Source organism: Phascolarctos cinereus, unplaced genomic scaffold (genome assembly GCF_003287225.1).
Source record: "Phascolarctos cinereus isolate Bilbo 61053 unplaced genomic scaffold, phaCin_HiC Scaffold_3;HRSCAF=262, whole genome shotgun sequence".
NCBI lineage: Eukaryota > Metazoa > Chordata > Mammalia > Diprotodontia > Phascolarctidae > Phascolarctos > Phascolarctos cinereus.
The window spans coordinates 97,544,591-97,561,284 of NW_027555736.1; the positions used below are offsets into that span (position 1 = coordinate 97,544,591).

Here is a 16,694-nt window from a genome sequence, read left to right on the forward strand (position 1 = left end):
GCAGGTTGTGGATTAAATTAAGTCGAGGCTTGCCTTAAATTTTTAAAATTTTGTTTTTGCTTTTTTTTTTAACTTTTTTTTTTTTGGTAGAGGTGGTCAGGGAGGGGAGAAGTGGAAAGGGAGGTTATTGATGGAGGTGTTGTTGATCCTTGAATAGGCCTGACACATAATTAATATGCCAATGCAGGAATCAGTCTCAGGAAGTGGAGGACAGAACACAAAATCACAGCAGTAATAATAACCAAAGGAAGGACTGCAGAGGAGCAACAACAGGGACTTTTTGTTCACACGGATTTTTGCCAGAAAGAGTTTGACCCATACCAAAAATATAAACTTTCCCTTCTTGACTGGTACCCATTATATAAGGAACAGAAATAAGAATTTCAGAATCTTTCTCGCCTATCATCCAAGGACAATGTGAGAGCAGCCGAACGAAGAAATCAGGTCTATGACTAAAAGGGTCTCACCCATCAACTCGAGTTTGGTAGGAATAAAGTTGGTGGTAAAAGCGATCCAGGGATCATTCCCACTAGCACCTAGTCTATAAAAATGCTTAAGATATGTATCATTTGTCCAGATTCATAAATTCAAAGTATGCCTACAATATCGCAGAAGCCTAACTAAAGTTCCAGGCTCGATACAACTGAACCATGTCTACCTCCAGCAATGAAGATACCACAAAGCAGTTGAGTCCACCTCTGCCAGACTAATCCTGGAATACAAATGAGGCTAAGTTCCTCACTCAATCTTCCCCACAGAACCCTGGTCACCCCCTTCCCCGCAGTGTATACATTGTGTGGACTGAGCAGGATGGCGGGAGGGTGAGAGGAACATGCTTAAGACTAGCCTGCCTCATGGAGACTGTGACCAATCAATTTCACTGGCTTCATGGCAGGTCAGTTCTCTCCAGAATAAAAGGAACTCAGAGGCCAGAGAGTCCGATCTGCATCATCTTCCCCTGTATCCTAAATTGGCAAGATTCCTTCCCTCCAGGCCCTGAATTACTCTAAGTTTCTGCTCAAGTTCCAGATAGCGAGATAAATAGGTCAACCTATCAGGGGGTTTAAACCACCTTAGCCTGCAGATCAAAACATGCTGGAAAACTAAGATGTTCATGCATTTTACAAATATGAAGAGGAATTAGGAGAGAAAAAAATAAAACAATGAGAAAACAAGAATGAGGAAGAAAGGAGGAGTGAGAAAAGGGAGGGACACTGAGAACAAGAGGAAATCACTTCAGGCAGCATACCATGCTATATTAGGGCACAGTTAAAAGATCGAAAAACAACTTGGTGGGCTCAAAACAGAACCTTGTTAAAAAAATACCCTAAGGTCAACTGAAATGAGAAAGCCATTACTTAAAACAAGGAGTCCTGATCTGCTAATGTCATTTCTAATTTCTCCTTCTCCCCCATCCCCATTTCCCAAAACAATACTAACTGTGATGTCAAAGTTTGTATCTTACAGTGGGGTTCAGGGGAAAATTGTGAATATGAGATCCAGAGGACAGAGAATGATGAGGGATGTTGGTAAGAGACAATGACTGAGTGAAAAGCAATCAAAATGTATTTACATTCCTGATGAGTCAAAACCCGCAAGAAGCTTTACCACTGATTATCTTTAAAAGAGACAAAACCACACTTTGTCTGATTTGTTCAGTAGACAGACACATTCAAGACAAAGTTGAACTGCATGAGTGAGAGGTCATGTATCTCTCCCTTTTGCTAAGACCCACCCCTAAACTCACAGCACACTCCTTTCTCCCATAACTAGTTCAAAACTCTTCAAAATCCATTTTAACTTTACACCTTTATTCTGAGGGCTAATTCAGGGTTATTTCTGATTACTTCCCTTTGGAATGGCAACTTGCCAATAGAAAATGCATTGAGAAAGGTCCACTGAAGATAACAGTAACAGCTTGAGAAGTGATGACTGTGCTGCTGCCTGAGCGAAAACTTTGGGTAATGGTGAGGGTTTGCTGAAACCTATCACCTGTGATGGTGGCAATGACCAACTCTCAGATGGTACTATAATTAGTCTCTCCCATTACAGTCTTCACCCTCAAAACTGCACCCCAGAACATCACAATTCTAAAGCATGAAGCTAGCTATACAATGGCTTAAAAAAAATCACAACAGAAAAATTCAACAAGTACTTAAAACCATGATACACTTTAGAGCCATGGTGGTCAACCTCCAAATAGAAACATGGCCACTAAACATTAGGTTCCTTGCAAGCTGCATATTGACTTGGGAAATCACATATTAATATTGTCTATGTTTTTATTGTATTTTTATTCATCTTAAATATTTCTAAATTATATTTTAATCTGGTTCCAGCAGTTGTTTGACACTCGCTTTAAAAAAAGACTCCCACCCTGCCCCACTGCTGTCTACTCCCCTCACTTAAAAGTAAGCGGTAAAATCCTCAACTCAAAAAGGGATGAGTGCCTTGGTCAACATTAACAATAAAAATATAACACCAAATCTAATCTGTAGCAATGATTTCCCAATAAAAAGGCCTTCACAAAACCACCCCCTCCAACCCCCAAAGCCAGAACCTTACCAGTTTGGTTTTTCTCTTTTTTTGATAGCACACAGAGTTGGTGTCAGACTTGACACCTTTTACAAAGAAATTAAAGCCCTTTTCTGCTCACATAAAGCTTTGAATAGTTTAATCTTGACAGACAGTAAGTCACAGAACAAACTTCCTTGCTCACTGACCGCACTAAGAATGCAAGGTTTGGTACTAATCAGCTGCCCTAGCAGAGTAGACAAAGTACCTGTTGACAAGGGACATACTGAGGGAAAGCTAAGCATTCTTCTGCCATTGCAAGAGAGAAATCACTTGCTACCACATAGAAAAATGCAACCCAGCTATAATAGTTTAGGGGCTTCTAAAACCATTGAAAGCAGATGCTGGGTAATTTTAAAAAAATCCTTTTTATTGATGTCAATACCTAGTTACAAATGGTCCTTCAAAACACTCTATCACCTGTATGTCTCAAGGTCCTAAACTCATCCAATGGGCAGAGAAGGCCCATTTTTGCAGGCATATGTTAAGTCACCAAATGGCAGCCTTCTCTTTCCTTTCACTGTAGTTTACAATGCTACCAATCTGCTCCTGCTTGTTCAGAGAAAGAAAACAGGGGAGTTGTGGGCATGCACATAATGTGATGGACATCTGATCTAGGGTCTAAACAACATGAAGCACATGGTAAAGGCATGGACAAAAGGGAAAGGTGACAAGGAAGGCACTACAAACAGAGAGAGAGAGTGTTCGGGAGTTGAAATACCTACCATCATAATATTCCAAATTCAAAGACTGCTTGTATCAGAACAAAGAAACAACAAATTTAACCAAATGTGGTCATTAAGGAAAGGAAATGAGACAAGAACTAGTTGGTATCCCTCCACCAAGAAAGAAGTACCTATAATGAAGTACCATGGAATTACAGGTTTGATGTAAACCTGCAGCAGAACATGGGTGTTTAATTTGGAATTCTCTGTGCTCTCTGATTCCTTTGGCACCAAAAATTATTCTGCAGGACTGTCAAATGCTGCAGAGTCTCTTAGCCTATGGCTCACAAGTTTATAACTCCTTAGCAGGTGCACACCATTCAATGCCACAATTTCCCTTCAGCTCCATCAAAATGTCAGCTAATAAAAATCCAGAGTGAGTAATTATATATAAATGGACAATGCATTTAAAAAAAAATACCAAAAACCTGTCCCAGAACCTTTCTGGAATGCCACAGCTGTAGATCCTTGAATCATGAGAAACATTGGAAATGGTGGATATATAAAGTTTGTGCATATCCCACCTCAGCATTCTTAGGGGTTGGTCAGCTGCAAAATGCCAACTCTCTAAGAGTGAAAGGACAGATGCCAGTCTTTGCACATCAAGGTCTGACTGTTCCCAGTTCTACCACCAGGGAGATGTTATTGAGAAAAAGAGAAAAAGAGAAAGAGAGAAAGGAAGGTGGGAGAAAGGTAATGGCATTAAATTAGCAAGAAATTTGGAAGGACGTAGATTATTAGCCATTGATGCTAGTGGGGATGGGGAAACAGGTGGGGAATGGATAAAATACGTTTTCATACTAATGCTCTAGAAGGACAGAAGGCTTTGATTTTCCCAGAGGCCTAATGGTAGTAATATACCTGCACGGTTTGCACCATAAAGTCTGTCGGTCAAGCCCGAACAATGCCCGACACTTCTTTGGAGTATTTGCATCTGTTAGCATAAGGTAAACACAAAAAACACAACACAATGGTGGGTCGTGCTCATTTGGAGGTGAAGTCTTAGCTAAAGTGTTTTTTTTCTTTTCAGTCACCTGAGTTTTATTTGGTAGTCTCCCCTCACCAAGGACATGAAAGCAAAGGACTTCCATGAGTCAAAAAAAAATTTAAAAAACAAAAAAAGAGAGAGAAAGAGAGAGAAGGGGAAAAAAAAAGTGACATCATTTGCTTCTATTTAGGTCAGTGTTAACATCCAAGTCACTGAGGCTCGCTCTACGCTGTAGTAGGGAAGTGTGTTGGAAACATTCCGATGGCATGAAACACATTCCTTGGGAAAGGGAGAGACTGGTCTTTGCTGTCCCTGACACGAGAGAAGTATAGATGATGCTGTTTGACAGTGGCATTTATTGTGGCTAGCAGCAGCAAGGAGAACAAGCAGAATCCCTCATAGAGACGATCAGATGGCAGTGCCCCCACTCCCTTGTGTCTCCTAAGATCACAACACAGAGCTACAAAGCAACAGGGCAGAAAAGGGGGAAAGTACCAAATAAACCAGCTGAAAACCAGCCACAGCGAATCTGGGGAAACTATACACACCTGCAGGGACCGCACCAGTTATTCTGTTGATCAAGGCCAAAGCGCGCTCGGCATTTCTTAGGAGCGCTCAGGTCTGAATGAGTTCAAGAAAGAAGCGAGCAGGGAGGGAGGGAGGGAGAGACAGAGAGAGGGAGGGAGAGAGAGAGAGAGAGAGAGAGAGAGAGAGAGAGAGAGAGAGAGAGAGAGAGAGAGAGAGAGAGAGAGAGAGAGAGAGAGAGAGAGAGAGAGAGAGAGAGAGAGAGAGAGAGAGAGAGAGAGAGAAATAGAAGGGAGGGGAAAAAGAGGAAGATAAAAATAAGAAAAAAATAAAAATAAAAAAGGGAATAAATCAATGACCTGGTTACTAATTGCAAAATATTCACTTTCGTTTTTTAAATTTTTTTTTTAATTAAAAAAGTGAAAATTACATTCTCATTCAACTTGTAATTAGCTGTTGCAAATAAAGCTGCAGTATCCCTTCTTCAAGGACTGTCTCATATAAGGTCAAACAGATAAGAGGACATCAGTCACTAGATAACTTTCATTTTCATGGTATTTCCTCTTTCAATTTTATTTTCCAATTTTTTAAATTAAAAACAAACAAAAAAAACCCCAAAGAAGAATAAGAAAAGAAAGCGAGGAGGAGGAATTAAGGTCCTTAACATGCTTTTTTTCTTCCACTCAAGAGTTTTAACAGTTTTAAAAAAAAAGTCAAACAAAATAAAACCAATGAAAAAAGAAAGAAATAAAGAAAGAAAAATAGATTGTATTGGGATATTGCAGCTTTTGGGAACATTCAACTTTTGTTTTCCTGTTGTTCGGTTGTATTAATATTAAGATAGGAATGGAAAAGAATAAACAGACTGTGCGGAATGGACTGTTAGTATTAGCCAGAAACTAAGAGCGGCATGAAGCAGGCACTGAGTCAGTGAAAGCTAGTGAACTGCAATTTGTAAGCTAAGCAGCAAAGCAAAAGAAGAAAAAGAAAAAAAGAAAATAAAAGAAAAAATGAACAAAAAAATCATACTGCGGATGCATGCTTGCATGAGAAAACTTAGTGGGAGCAATGCAAAAAATGCCATTAGATTAAGGAGGTTTATTACAGAATTCCTTCCATTCTTTACCAGTCTCTTTAAAGAAATACTGCATATTCAATTTGCACAGTTAGTTCAACTCTAAAGCACTTTCAATGTTTAAACAACTGTTATGAAAAAATAAAATCAGAGTTAAATTAAATTAAAAACAAAAAAACAAAACAAAAAACAAAAAACAACGGAAAAAAAACTGCTACCAAAACACATCAAAACATGTGGATGGTCATTTCTTAAGAATGTTCAATGTCATACATGTTTAATGTTAATAAAACTATAATGGCAAGAAAAAGTAAAAAACATTTCATCAACTACTTTTAATGACTCAAAATGACATTAGCACCTGTAATCGGAGGAAGTGAAAGGCAAGGATTTAGGAAACATTCGCTGTGTTCTGAAAAAAAAGAACAAATTATACAAAGTCTTCAAAAAATGTTTGTTTGTAAAGGGCTGGCTTCTCCAAGTGGGCTCTGAGATTGCCTATGCAGTATTTCTAATTTCCTCTAGAGAATGACAAACCTCCTTAATTTAAAATGGGTGCAATTTACCACTGTAAAGGCATGCATCAGAACATTCGGGTACAGCCCAAAGGAATGTCCAACACACACACACACACACACCACACACACACACACACACACACACACACACGGGCCGCCCAAGCCTGGCCCCCTCCCAGCACCCCCCCCCAGCCCCCTACACGCAGACACGCACAAAATTAGCAAACTTTATAAACCACGCATAGGCATGACTACAGCTCTGCTGTTAATGGCTTTGCAGTTACTTAAAAACACATTCCACTAGAATCACAATATGCTTTTCATGCAAAAAATGAATGTTACTAGCTTTAAAAGGGCAGTCGTGAAGCAATTAATTAAAATGCATAAACAAAAAGGCTTGCTATGGATGGGTTACTCAACAATGCCCTGGCCTTGGATTTCTCCTGTCTCCCCCATATACAAGCCTAACATAAAAGTGAGGTCCTTGCCGTGCCCCCCCTTTCCTCGGGATTAATTAATTTAACTTACCATTAGTCTCTCCTGGCTGCTTGTCCCTTTTCCTCTTCTTCTTCTTCCCCTGCATAAAACATAATGAAACACAGGAGGATTATTTCAGGAGATAGGGAGGGAGGTCCCAGTCTCCTGAGTTCATGTGGAAAGAGAGGGATATGTAAAGCATGTATTTATAGGTGTTACCCCTTGTGATCAGATTCGAGGTGGCAGCCCGGGGCGGGAGGGAGGGAAGAAAAGATGCAGAGAGCTTTGATACCCCTTCAATCCAGCTGCTTATTAACATTTAATAGCAGCATCCAATGTGTTCAGCCAGAAGGATACACATCAGACTTATACTCAGTGGGAAGGAAAAGGAACCAAAGAGAAAGGATATACAGGAAACAAGTCGGTGATCAACTTCAGGGAGAGAAAAGACATCTCCTCACTCACCTATGACCAGCCCCAAACATGGAACAGTCCATACTTAGAAGGTTATCATAGGGAAAAGAAATGAGGCTTATTCTACTGGGACACAGAGGGCAGAACAAGGATTAACAGTGAGAATTTAAAGGAAGGCAGATCTTGACCCAATACAAGGAAGAATTTCCTAACAATTAGAGTTATCCAGAAATAGAAAAGACTTTGTGAGGCTGTGAGCTTCTTTTCACTTGAGGTATTAAAGACAGAGTTCTAGAAAGCATGCTATTTGGGAGCCAATCAATGAGGTGGGTGGGATGGAGAGGTGTTCTGGGGAAGCATGTTGTTAAAAATCAATAAAAGAATCAGTTGATGAACAAAGTCAAGAAAATGTAGGGTTGAAGAATACAAAAACCATCATACTGGGAACACATGAGGCTTCCTATCCATGAACTGGTATATACTGATACAACAACTGAACATTTCAGTTGCTTAATTAAACTTAATGAATTTCACATTCCTTCAAAACTCACTTTTTCAAAAGAGTCAGTGTGTTCTACAGTGAACGCAAAGAGCCAAAGGATCTTGTTGAGTTTGGTTTATGTCCTCTTCCACAACCAAATGAAGGGAACCCACCACTGTTTCTAGACCTCAATCAAAACACAAAAGCAGAAATCATCTAAGATCTACTGCATGTCCCATTTCCAGCATCTCTAGTTGCTGTTTTCTCACCCAAGAGACAACACCCATATCTTAAGCAGTGATGTGGTCACCTGTAGTAAGTAGCACGTGTTTGTTTCTCTAGTAGCAATAATGAGTTGAGCAACTTAGGGGTACGTCATGACTGTCTTCAAATACTTAAATGGATTTTCTTTCATTTTGTCCCCACGGAGGAGACTTATTTTGCGTAATAGAACTAATAAGTTAAAGGTATTATAGGGGGGATTTGGGTTCAATACAAAGACGAATTTCCTAACTGTGAGAGATGTCCAAAATGTCTTTGGAGGTAGTAAGTTTCTCATCACAAGAGGCGTTGGGTAACAGGCAGATGATCCCAAAGTGCTATTATGGATGGGATTCCATCCTGGGGAAAGGGATTAGATAACATGCCTCCTGAGGTTCTTTCTATAGCACCTATGATTCTATGAGTTATTCTCATTTTTCATACAACCTGTCTGCTTTCCTACTGATGAGAAAGCAAGGGCTATGGCACAAAGTGTCCCTCCACCTCTCTTCCCCTCCCCATGTATGTGATGTTCACTGCTACTTCCTGGGGTCTGAACACCCACAACCTTGGCCTCATTAGCCCACTACTCCAAACAAGTGGGGTGAAAGGGCATAAATGTGTAAACAGCAGCAAAACAAAGGTTGTGGGTGGCACAGAGTAGATAGCTTACTTTCACTATTTTCAGGGCATTCAAATGACCTCCCTTCCCCAAGCATCTCTGTGTCTGCTGATGCCAGCCATGGGAAAAAACCCGCAGAGAACTCAGAAAACACCAAGGAAAGCCAGAACTTGAGAAGATGTCTTCCAAGAAGAATCAGCCCTCCTTAAAACGGAAATCACTCAGAGCTATAAGTAGGGGTCATGGCGCAAGTTTTTTGGTAGGTTTAAAAGAAAATCTTTTTGGTTAATTCTCTGAGATAAAGCTTCCAGTAAATTTTATCTAGAACATGAGCTTGAATGGAATTTTTTTCCAAAAGGAAAAAATATTTTCTTATGACAAAATGCAAACTCCTATAGGCCTCTTGGCACCGAAATGTCCACACACTTGACTTCTCTTTCCTCTTCAGGGAGCAAATTATACCCTACTAGGGAGCTAAGTGGTACAGTGCATAGAGTGCTAGGCTTGGAGTCAGGAAGACCCGAGATCAAATTCTGCCTCAGACACTTATGAGTTGTGTGACCCAGATCAAGTCACTTCACCTGTGTTTGTCCCAACCTCAGGTTCCTCAACTGCAAAATAGGGATTACAATGGTATCTACCTCCCAGGGTTGTTGTGAGGATTAAGGGAGGTAGTATTTGCAAAGTGCCTGGTACATAGCAAGCACTACATAAATGCTTGTTTCCTTCCTTCCTTCCCTCCCTCCCTCCTTCCTCCCTCTCTCTCTCTCTCTCTCTTCCACTTGCCTTAGAAACAGCAGCAGAGCTCTGTCCAGGTATTCGGGTGACCCACTTGGGAGACTGCCAGAAAGCTCAGCTGAGCACTGCAGCTTCCATCACTGTTATTCCTCCCAGGCACACCAAAAGGAGCTCAGAATTTCTCCTACCTCTAAGCAAAGCTCAATTCTGGACTTGTAACTCAGGTGCATAATTAAGTTAAGCTTTAGAGTAAATGCTCCTGGAAGGCAGGAACTGTGTCTTGGTGGCCACAGGGAAATGTGGGAGCTTAATAAAAACCATTTAATGGTGATGTGGAAGAAAACCATAAAAGCATGGGCAGTCTGGAGGGAAGCTATACTCACATTCCAGAATAAGGGCTCCAAGGGAAAGAAAAGACCTGTTATCATAAGTAGATCTTAGCTGGAAGACAAAGCCCTGGACTTCCTTTCTTTTTTTTTCCTTCCCTTTCTTTCTAAGCTCCATTCAGCAAGCATTCATTATGTACCTACTAATGTGCTAGATACTGTGTTAGGCAGGCACCGTCAATAGGGATCATTTTCTTTATTGTATTATGCAGCCCCAGAACTTCACATAGTACCTGGCACATTGTAGACACTTAATAAAGACCTGTTGATTGAATGAGTGGGGATATAAGGGCAAAAAAAGTAACAATAAAATAAGAACTTAATTCTACTGCAAGGAAACAATATGTATACAGGTAAGCACAAAATAAATACCAAGTATTTAGGCAGGGAGTAGGGGTGGGGGTGTACTGACAATACTGGTGGGAAGGGAGAAGAGGACCAGAAAGTGGCACCTGAGGTGGGGGTGGGGTTGGACACTCTAGAATTGGGGACAGCCTATACAAAGGCACAGTGAGGGGGGAGGCAGAATGTTATGAGCAGAGATCAACAAGAAGTACAAAACATGAGATGTACAAAACTGTTTCTCCCAGTGGCAGGAATTTGATTGTATACCCATGGCTTCATTAACATCATGTTCCCAATGACTGGGCTGCCTGATAGAACTGTGAACAGCATTTCATACCATTTGGCACTTACAGGCCCACCGTCTCACATCAACAGTAGCCATGAGGGTAACTTGGCATAATCTCTTACAGAACCTGTATGTCTTTACAAATGGGCCCCATCTTGGCAAAGTGATCTCAAGAAGCCTCCATGTTATCACTGGGTGAAAAGGTCAAGAGGTAAGGTCCCAAATGAGCTATTTTATAGCTTCACCACCCAAAGCTGAAACCAAGGCCTACCTATGAGAGAAAAAGTTATGCTACAGATTAGGGTGGGAGGTAGGGTAGGGCTTGCTGGCAGCAGTCCAGGAGGAGGAGGGGTGGGGTTAGGGTTGGCAGAAGAGAAGAAGTCCTATTTTTCAAGGTCATTCATCTCCCCACCTTAGACTTATCTTGTCTTTTAATAGCTTTGGTATAGAACCTTGGTCATATAGCAAAACTGAACTAAGACCCTTCTGACTCTTTACTGAATCAACCACATCAAGAAAAAAGTTACTGATTTCTCACAGACATAAATCAGAGAGCTTACATGGAAAAGCATATGCAAGTGATTCCCAGTCATGGAATGTTAGGAGGGGAAGGTACCTTTGAGAGTATCTGGTTCAAACCTTCTAATTCACACATGAGGAAACTGAGGACCAGAGAGGGAAAGTGACTTTCCCAAGGTCTCATGGCCTCTAAGGGCTGACTCTGTGATTCACTCTCGCCTTTCTGTCATTCGAAAGGCGGGATTGGATTCTTCCCATGGCTCCATTCTAGATTGCTCAAAGAACAGGTGTCCGTAGGAGGCAAGAGACATGAAGTCAACTCCAAGAGCTCTTGACAAGAGGTGGGGTGGGAGTGCGGGGGAGGGGGTGAAGGGCAGCAGCCCTGCCAGTGATATGGCTGTGTGATCCAAGGCTGTGGAGCTCTCCTGCTGCTGGAAGGCTCTACCTCAGGGTCAGGTGGGGAGAGCACATCAAGCTTGTGAGGAAGCATTAGCCTTCTCATCCTCTTCCTTTCAGCTCTAGAAGAAAGGGTTTGACAGTGCACACATGCTGGGGACAAATGTAAAGGTCCCCAACATTTAAGACACTGCACATGCCCATCTGTCAGTGACACACATTTCTTGAAACTTCTTTTAAAGCTTTCGTTCGGGTCCTCACACTAATTCCTGTTTCAACTCTCAGGAGGAATTCAGACTGGGGACTCGTGCTAACAGCTACTCAACCCCATGGTCTCAAAAGCTTCACTGACAGTACACCAAGTGGGCAGGCTACAATGGGGAGATGGGTGACCAGACCCAAGGTGCTGTGTGCTTACAGAGGAGAGGGCATGGGGGGAAGAGGGGGGGGAAGATTGCAAAGGCATTTCTAAGCTGCCAAAGGAAGCTATTACTGTCTTACCCAGTGGGAAGTCATTTTAATTCTGCCATCTCGACTGAAACGGATCCTAAGATCACAAAACTTTAAACAGAGAAGGGGGCTGAGGGAAGCATCTAAATCCCTCCCTTCCCCATACACACAAATTGTACAGAGCAGAAAACTGAGGCCCAGAATGGCTGAGTGCCTTTCCCAAAGTCATAGTGTCAAAGTCAGGTTGAGAAGCAGGGTCCAGGGGCTCTTTCTATAAGACTTGTTCCCCAACAGGTTCTCTATATAATACATTTTGTTGGAATGACTTCTTTTTCTTTATTTTAATTTCCGTAATAAGGAATAGCTATACAAATATAGCCTTGGACCATTTCAAATATACACACAACTTATAACTACTCCTAAACATAATTACAGTATCAATGTATATATTAATGTTTAATGTTTTATACCCTCCAGAGAAAAAAAACCTGACACATTCCTTATTATTGATACTGATTCTTCTCCATTACTAGTAAGACCAGTTGTTTCTCAGATCCTAGGAGGTAATCTTCAGTTTTCATATAATCACATCTACATTAAGACACACAAGAGAGAGGATATGGGCACTGGATGAGACCCTGTACTCTAACACTGTTATTTGGAAAAGGAGTAAACTGAGGCCCAGCCAAGCAGAAATAACCTACTACAGGTCATACCAAATGAGTGACAGAGCCTGGATCAGATCATTAAGAAATGCATATCAGAACTGGGCAGGTGGAGAGGAGGGGAAAAGTAGTACTGGTCTCTAGAGCAAAATGAAAGGAACTCTTAAATAACAGTAGACGATAAGTCACTCAAAGAAGGCCAAACATTAACATAAAATGGTGCCAAATAAAAATGAAAGAAAAGACTTTAGATTCAAAGAAGTCACAGTAAGGAAAACAGGGATTCGAGAATTAAGTTAATATGGGAGTAAAATGCAGTCCTGGTGAGTCCAACCTAAGAGAAAGAAATGAAAACTTTCATAAGGGATGCAAAGGTGGAAAGTAACATGAATGAAAGCTTAGCAGATCAGTGATTTTCCTGAAAAATCAAGATGGCTGATGACAGAAACTCAGCAGATAATCTATCCTGAAGGTGGGCCACATCACTGACAACACTGCAACATAACGCACCCCACAGCACGTAATCATTTAGTTTACCTCGGGGGAGCAAAACTTAAGTAGAACCCCTTCTTCATTATATCCTTGAAGACAGAAATAAGCATCCTTCCATTCTCTACCACGTTGACATAGAAGTCACTCATTTCCTGTGAGAAGCATGGGTTGGGCTAAAAGAGCTGAAGGTGGTTAAGTCTCTTCCCCTCCACTCTCATGAAACTGAGAACTCCAACAGGAGACTGATAAGCATGGCCATGCAGGCTATTTCACAAAGGCCTAAGAAGAGGCTAACCGAACAGATGAACGTGAAGATGTTTTCTCCTATGTGAGTCAGCCCTACCCTTGTTTCCCTCTGAACCACACGGTATCAGTCACGCGAAACATCAAGCCAAATCCTTGTTCACATTTGGAGATGAAGGCTGAAACATTCCCATAGATGACCAGACTGACACTATAAGGGGCCTTTCATAAGCAAACCAAGGAAGTAATGATGTGGTCTGGAATTTGCTTAGATAAGCAAATTCAATTTAAATTTTCCAGCACAAGGCGCTTCTCTACAAACTCTACTACTAAAAAAAATAGCCACCTACATAGCCACCTACATAGTTATCCCGTGCGGACCAGCCTGGATAAAGTTGCATATGAAGCTGTCGTTCCTTTCTTGCGAGCTCGTAGTATTTAGCTTGCTCTTCTCTGGATAACGCATGCCACTGTAGCAGGGTTGGGAGTCGAAGGGGTGGGGAGGGACAAAAAGGAAATCAAAATGTCACAACATGTACAATCTCCATTACATAGGAGAAATCTTCCTCTTTCCCGACATCCACAAAGAGCATTGCCTTATGTATTTACGTTTCACTGAGACCCTGGGCTTGGCCAGGACAGCTCAGATGAGATTCAATCTGTCACTTAGATTTTTCTGTCCTTTACTGTTTTGGGGAGAAGGAAGGGAAGACAGGGAATTCTAAAAGTTGGTCTGAATAGTAATAAAATGCTGAATTACAGCCTCCTCTCCCAATATATACTTATGACCTTCACAGGACATTAAGAGATTAAAACTGGGACTTGTGAGGAAAAGCAGTTTGTCCAAATCCACCGCTCTTCTGGCTGTTCCCTCCACCCCCTATATGCCAGCTTCTCTAGGTTTCTCTTATATTGCTCCCTCCCCAGTCTCCTGGGGAATGCCATTTAACACCTACCCTTCGACCAAGGATCTGGTTGATGGCTGCGCTTTCTTTCAATGTACATTCTGCTACAACTTTTGCTCTCATTTCCTTCATATACAACATGAATGCATTAAGAGGTTTCTTTATGTGGGGCTTTTTCTTTTCTTCTTCTTTTTTGGAGTCCTGATGTTTCCTGTATGTTTCAAGAACAGACAAACACAAACACATACCCTGGTAATGACTCTCTCAGTCTGGCTCCCCCGGCCCATTCTTCTATTTCCACCAATTCCCTTATAACTAATTCCGTGAGACACAAGGAAAACAACACAAAACAAAACAAAAGAGCCTACAATGACTTTTGCTCAAAACTATTCAAATAGCCCAAAGGGTGAGGGGGAAAATAAAGATTATTTTTAATCATATCTGAAACTTTCCTAAATATGAAAAGTTTTCCTAAAGCCTTGAGGGAAAAGCACATGCATTCACTCTGCATATTCCCCAGCAAGCCACTTTCTTCATTCCTTCAGAACAAAACCCCAAATGTCCAATTAACAGGTTAGGGAGCAGGGAAGTAGTTATAAATCTTGGTCCTTCCACATGCATGAAAAGCATTTCTATTCTCTCACACAGTGGACACAATCAACAAGAAGGCCCTTATCACATCAGAATAAATAAGTAAATAAACCATGCAGATCCTCCAAAGGATGGGTGTTTAACAAGAGCCAAATCCACTTTGAAAAAACAACCAGCAATCGTCTACTGGGCATACTGGTGAAGAAACGAAATAAAAAGAAAACACTTACGAGCTATGGAGTGAGGCAACATCACTCTGGGAAGATTCCTGTTTAACTGTTGGTGTGACTATGGCCGGATGAGGAATTCCAGTTGTGTGTAAAGTATGATGTGGTGGGACCATATGAGGAGGAAACCTAGAAGACAAAAAGCTGTGTAAATCGTCAGAATAAAAATGAATGAATGGGGAGGGATATGTACACACAGATTTAAAAGAAAAAAAAAAGCATGTAACAAGCACATGAAAGCTACCCAAAGCATATGAAACCTGTCAGCATTAATTAGCGATAAATTAAGCATAATGATTCTCATAATGTCATTAAAGCCAATCTTCCCCTTCATTATTGCTACTGACACGAGGCATTATGATTTTTAACATCTTTAACAAAAGACAAATCCAACTGATGTACTTGGGCGGAAAAGTAGAATATAAGGTACCTGCCGGAAACAACATGTCCACTTCCTTATTATTAGTGGCAACTAAAAAGCCAATTTCACAGTCCTAATCAGTTCTGGAATTAAGGATGAAATCTTTTGTTGTATATTGACAGCTAAATACAATATTAACGCTGCTGGAATTTACACACATTTTTGACAATGCTGCTCATACCTCATTAGGCCTTACTCTGTTGATGGAGCAAAATAATTTCTTTTTGTTCCTGTTGAACTGTTGTACTGTACAATTTTGGCAGGATTAGTAGGGAGTAAGGGAGGGGGAGAATTCGAGGGGGGGGCCTCACAAGGAGAAACAATTCCCCTCATTTGGTTCCTATATAATGAGTCTTTGTCCTCATAAGAGAAAAACATTTTAAGATGATAAAGATAAAAAAAAGATAAAGACACTGAGAAATTATAACAATTTAGCATATACGTATGTTACATGAATGAGGCTCTGTATGTAAATCTGCATATTTCTAAATATCTTCTAGTTTTAGAATACGCTACATGTGCATAAAGAGATCTTCCAAATGATTAACAGCTGTGTCTTCAGACATCTTACACTAACCAAGGAAAAATGTGACCAGTTCAAATAACCTAGGCCTGACTTTAATTTCTATACTTTTTATGCTTGGGAAAAATTATTTTATGCATTTCAGTGGGCAACAAATTGGTGTTTCCCTACACACTCTAACAGAAAGATAAACTGGGCTGGAGGGACCCAATTCATTCAACAAACATTATTAAGTACATACAACAGGCAAAATTGAAAGACAATTTCCTAATTTCAGAAATTGGTTTATAAAGCATGAGCAAACTAACTAGGGAAGCTAAAATCAGAGTGGACAAGCAGTTCTCGCCAACTACCAAATGGGTACATTGCACTGTATGTTCATCTTGGAAGGGTCAATATTTTTACACAACCTTTCAAAAGGATGAAGGAGACAAAAGGTAAGGGCAGGAGGGCAAAAATGGTGTAGTCTCACAAGAAAAAGGCAGCACCCTATCAAACCTCACCAATTTCTACAAATAAGTACCTAAAAGGAGTTTGGGTGAAAAAAAACCATTTCTTCTCTCTCCAGGCCCAAGTCATCCATTGAATTCACTTAAATAAAACAAGCCAAAGAGTTTCTACTGAAGCATATACCATGTTGACAAGAGGGAAAATGCTGCTCAGTTCTACTGGGTAATAAATCTCAGATTTAGAGAATCAGATCTAAACTATTCTAGACAGAGGTAAGAGATTAATATCACCAGTAAGTGTGAAATTTTGTTTTGATGATAATTTTAAAACATGTTCTCTAGACCATGTGTCATGAATGATTTCTATCTAAAAAAGTTTCCATTTAATTAAATTAGTA

At 40.7% G+C, this 16,694-nt stretch overlaps 1 protein-coding gene across 45 annotated transcripts in view; it reads right to left on the reverse strand.

The window, feature by feature from the left end:
• The window catches only part of TCF7L2 (transcription factor 7 like 2), a 236,703-nt gene that overhangs the window by 3,031 nt on the left and 216,978 nt on the right, over nt 1-16,694 (reverse strand). For 5 of the 45 annotated variants that reach the window (XM_020988038.2, XM_020988048.2, XM_020988037.2 and 2 more), the window contains 6 exons: nt 14,907-15,032; nt 14,137-14,296; nt 13,543-13,650; nt 6,934-6,982; nt 6,249-6,299; nt 4,836-4,908 (listed from right to left, as the gene is read on the reverse strand). In XM_020988038.2, coding sequence (XP_020843697.1) covers nt 4,836-4,908; nt 6,249-6,299; nt 6,934-6,982; nt 13,543-13,650; nt 14,137-14,296; nt 14,907-15,032 — 567 coding nt within the window. Of the gene's footprint in view, nt 1-4,159; nt 4,234-4,835; nt 4,909-6,248; nt 6,300-6,929; nt 6,983-13,530; nt 13,651-14,136; nt 14,297-14,906; nt 15,048-16,694 lie in introns of those variants that run through there. The other 40 variants (XM_078151048.1, XM_020988055.2, XM_020988045.2 and 37 more) reach the window with 21 other exon arrangements.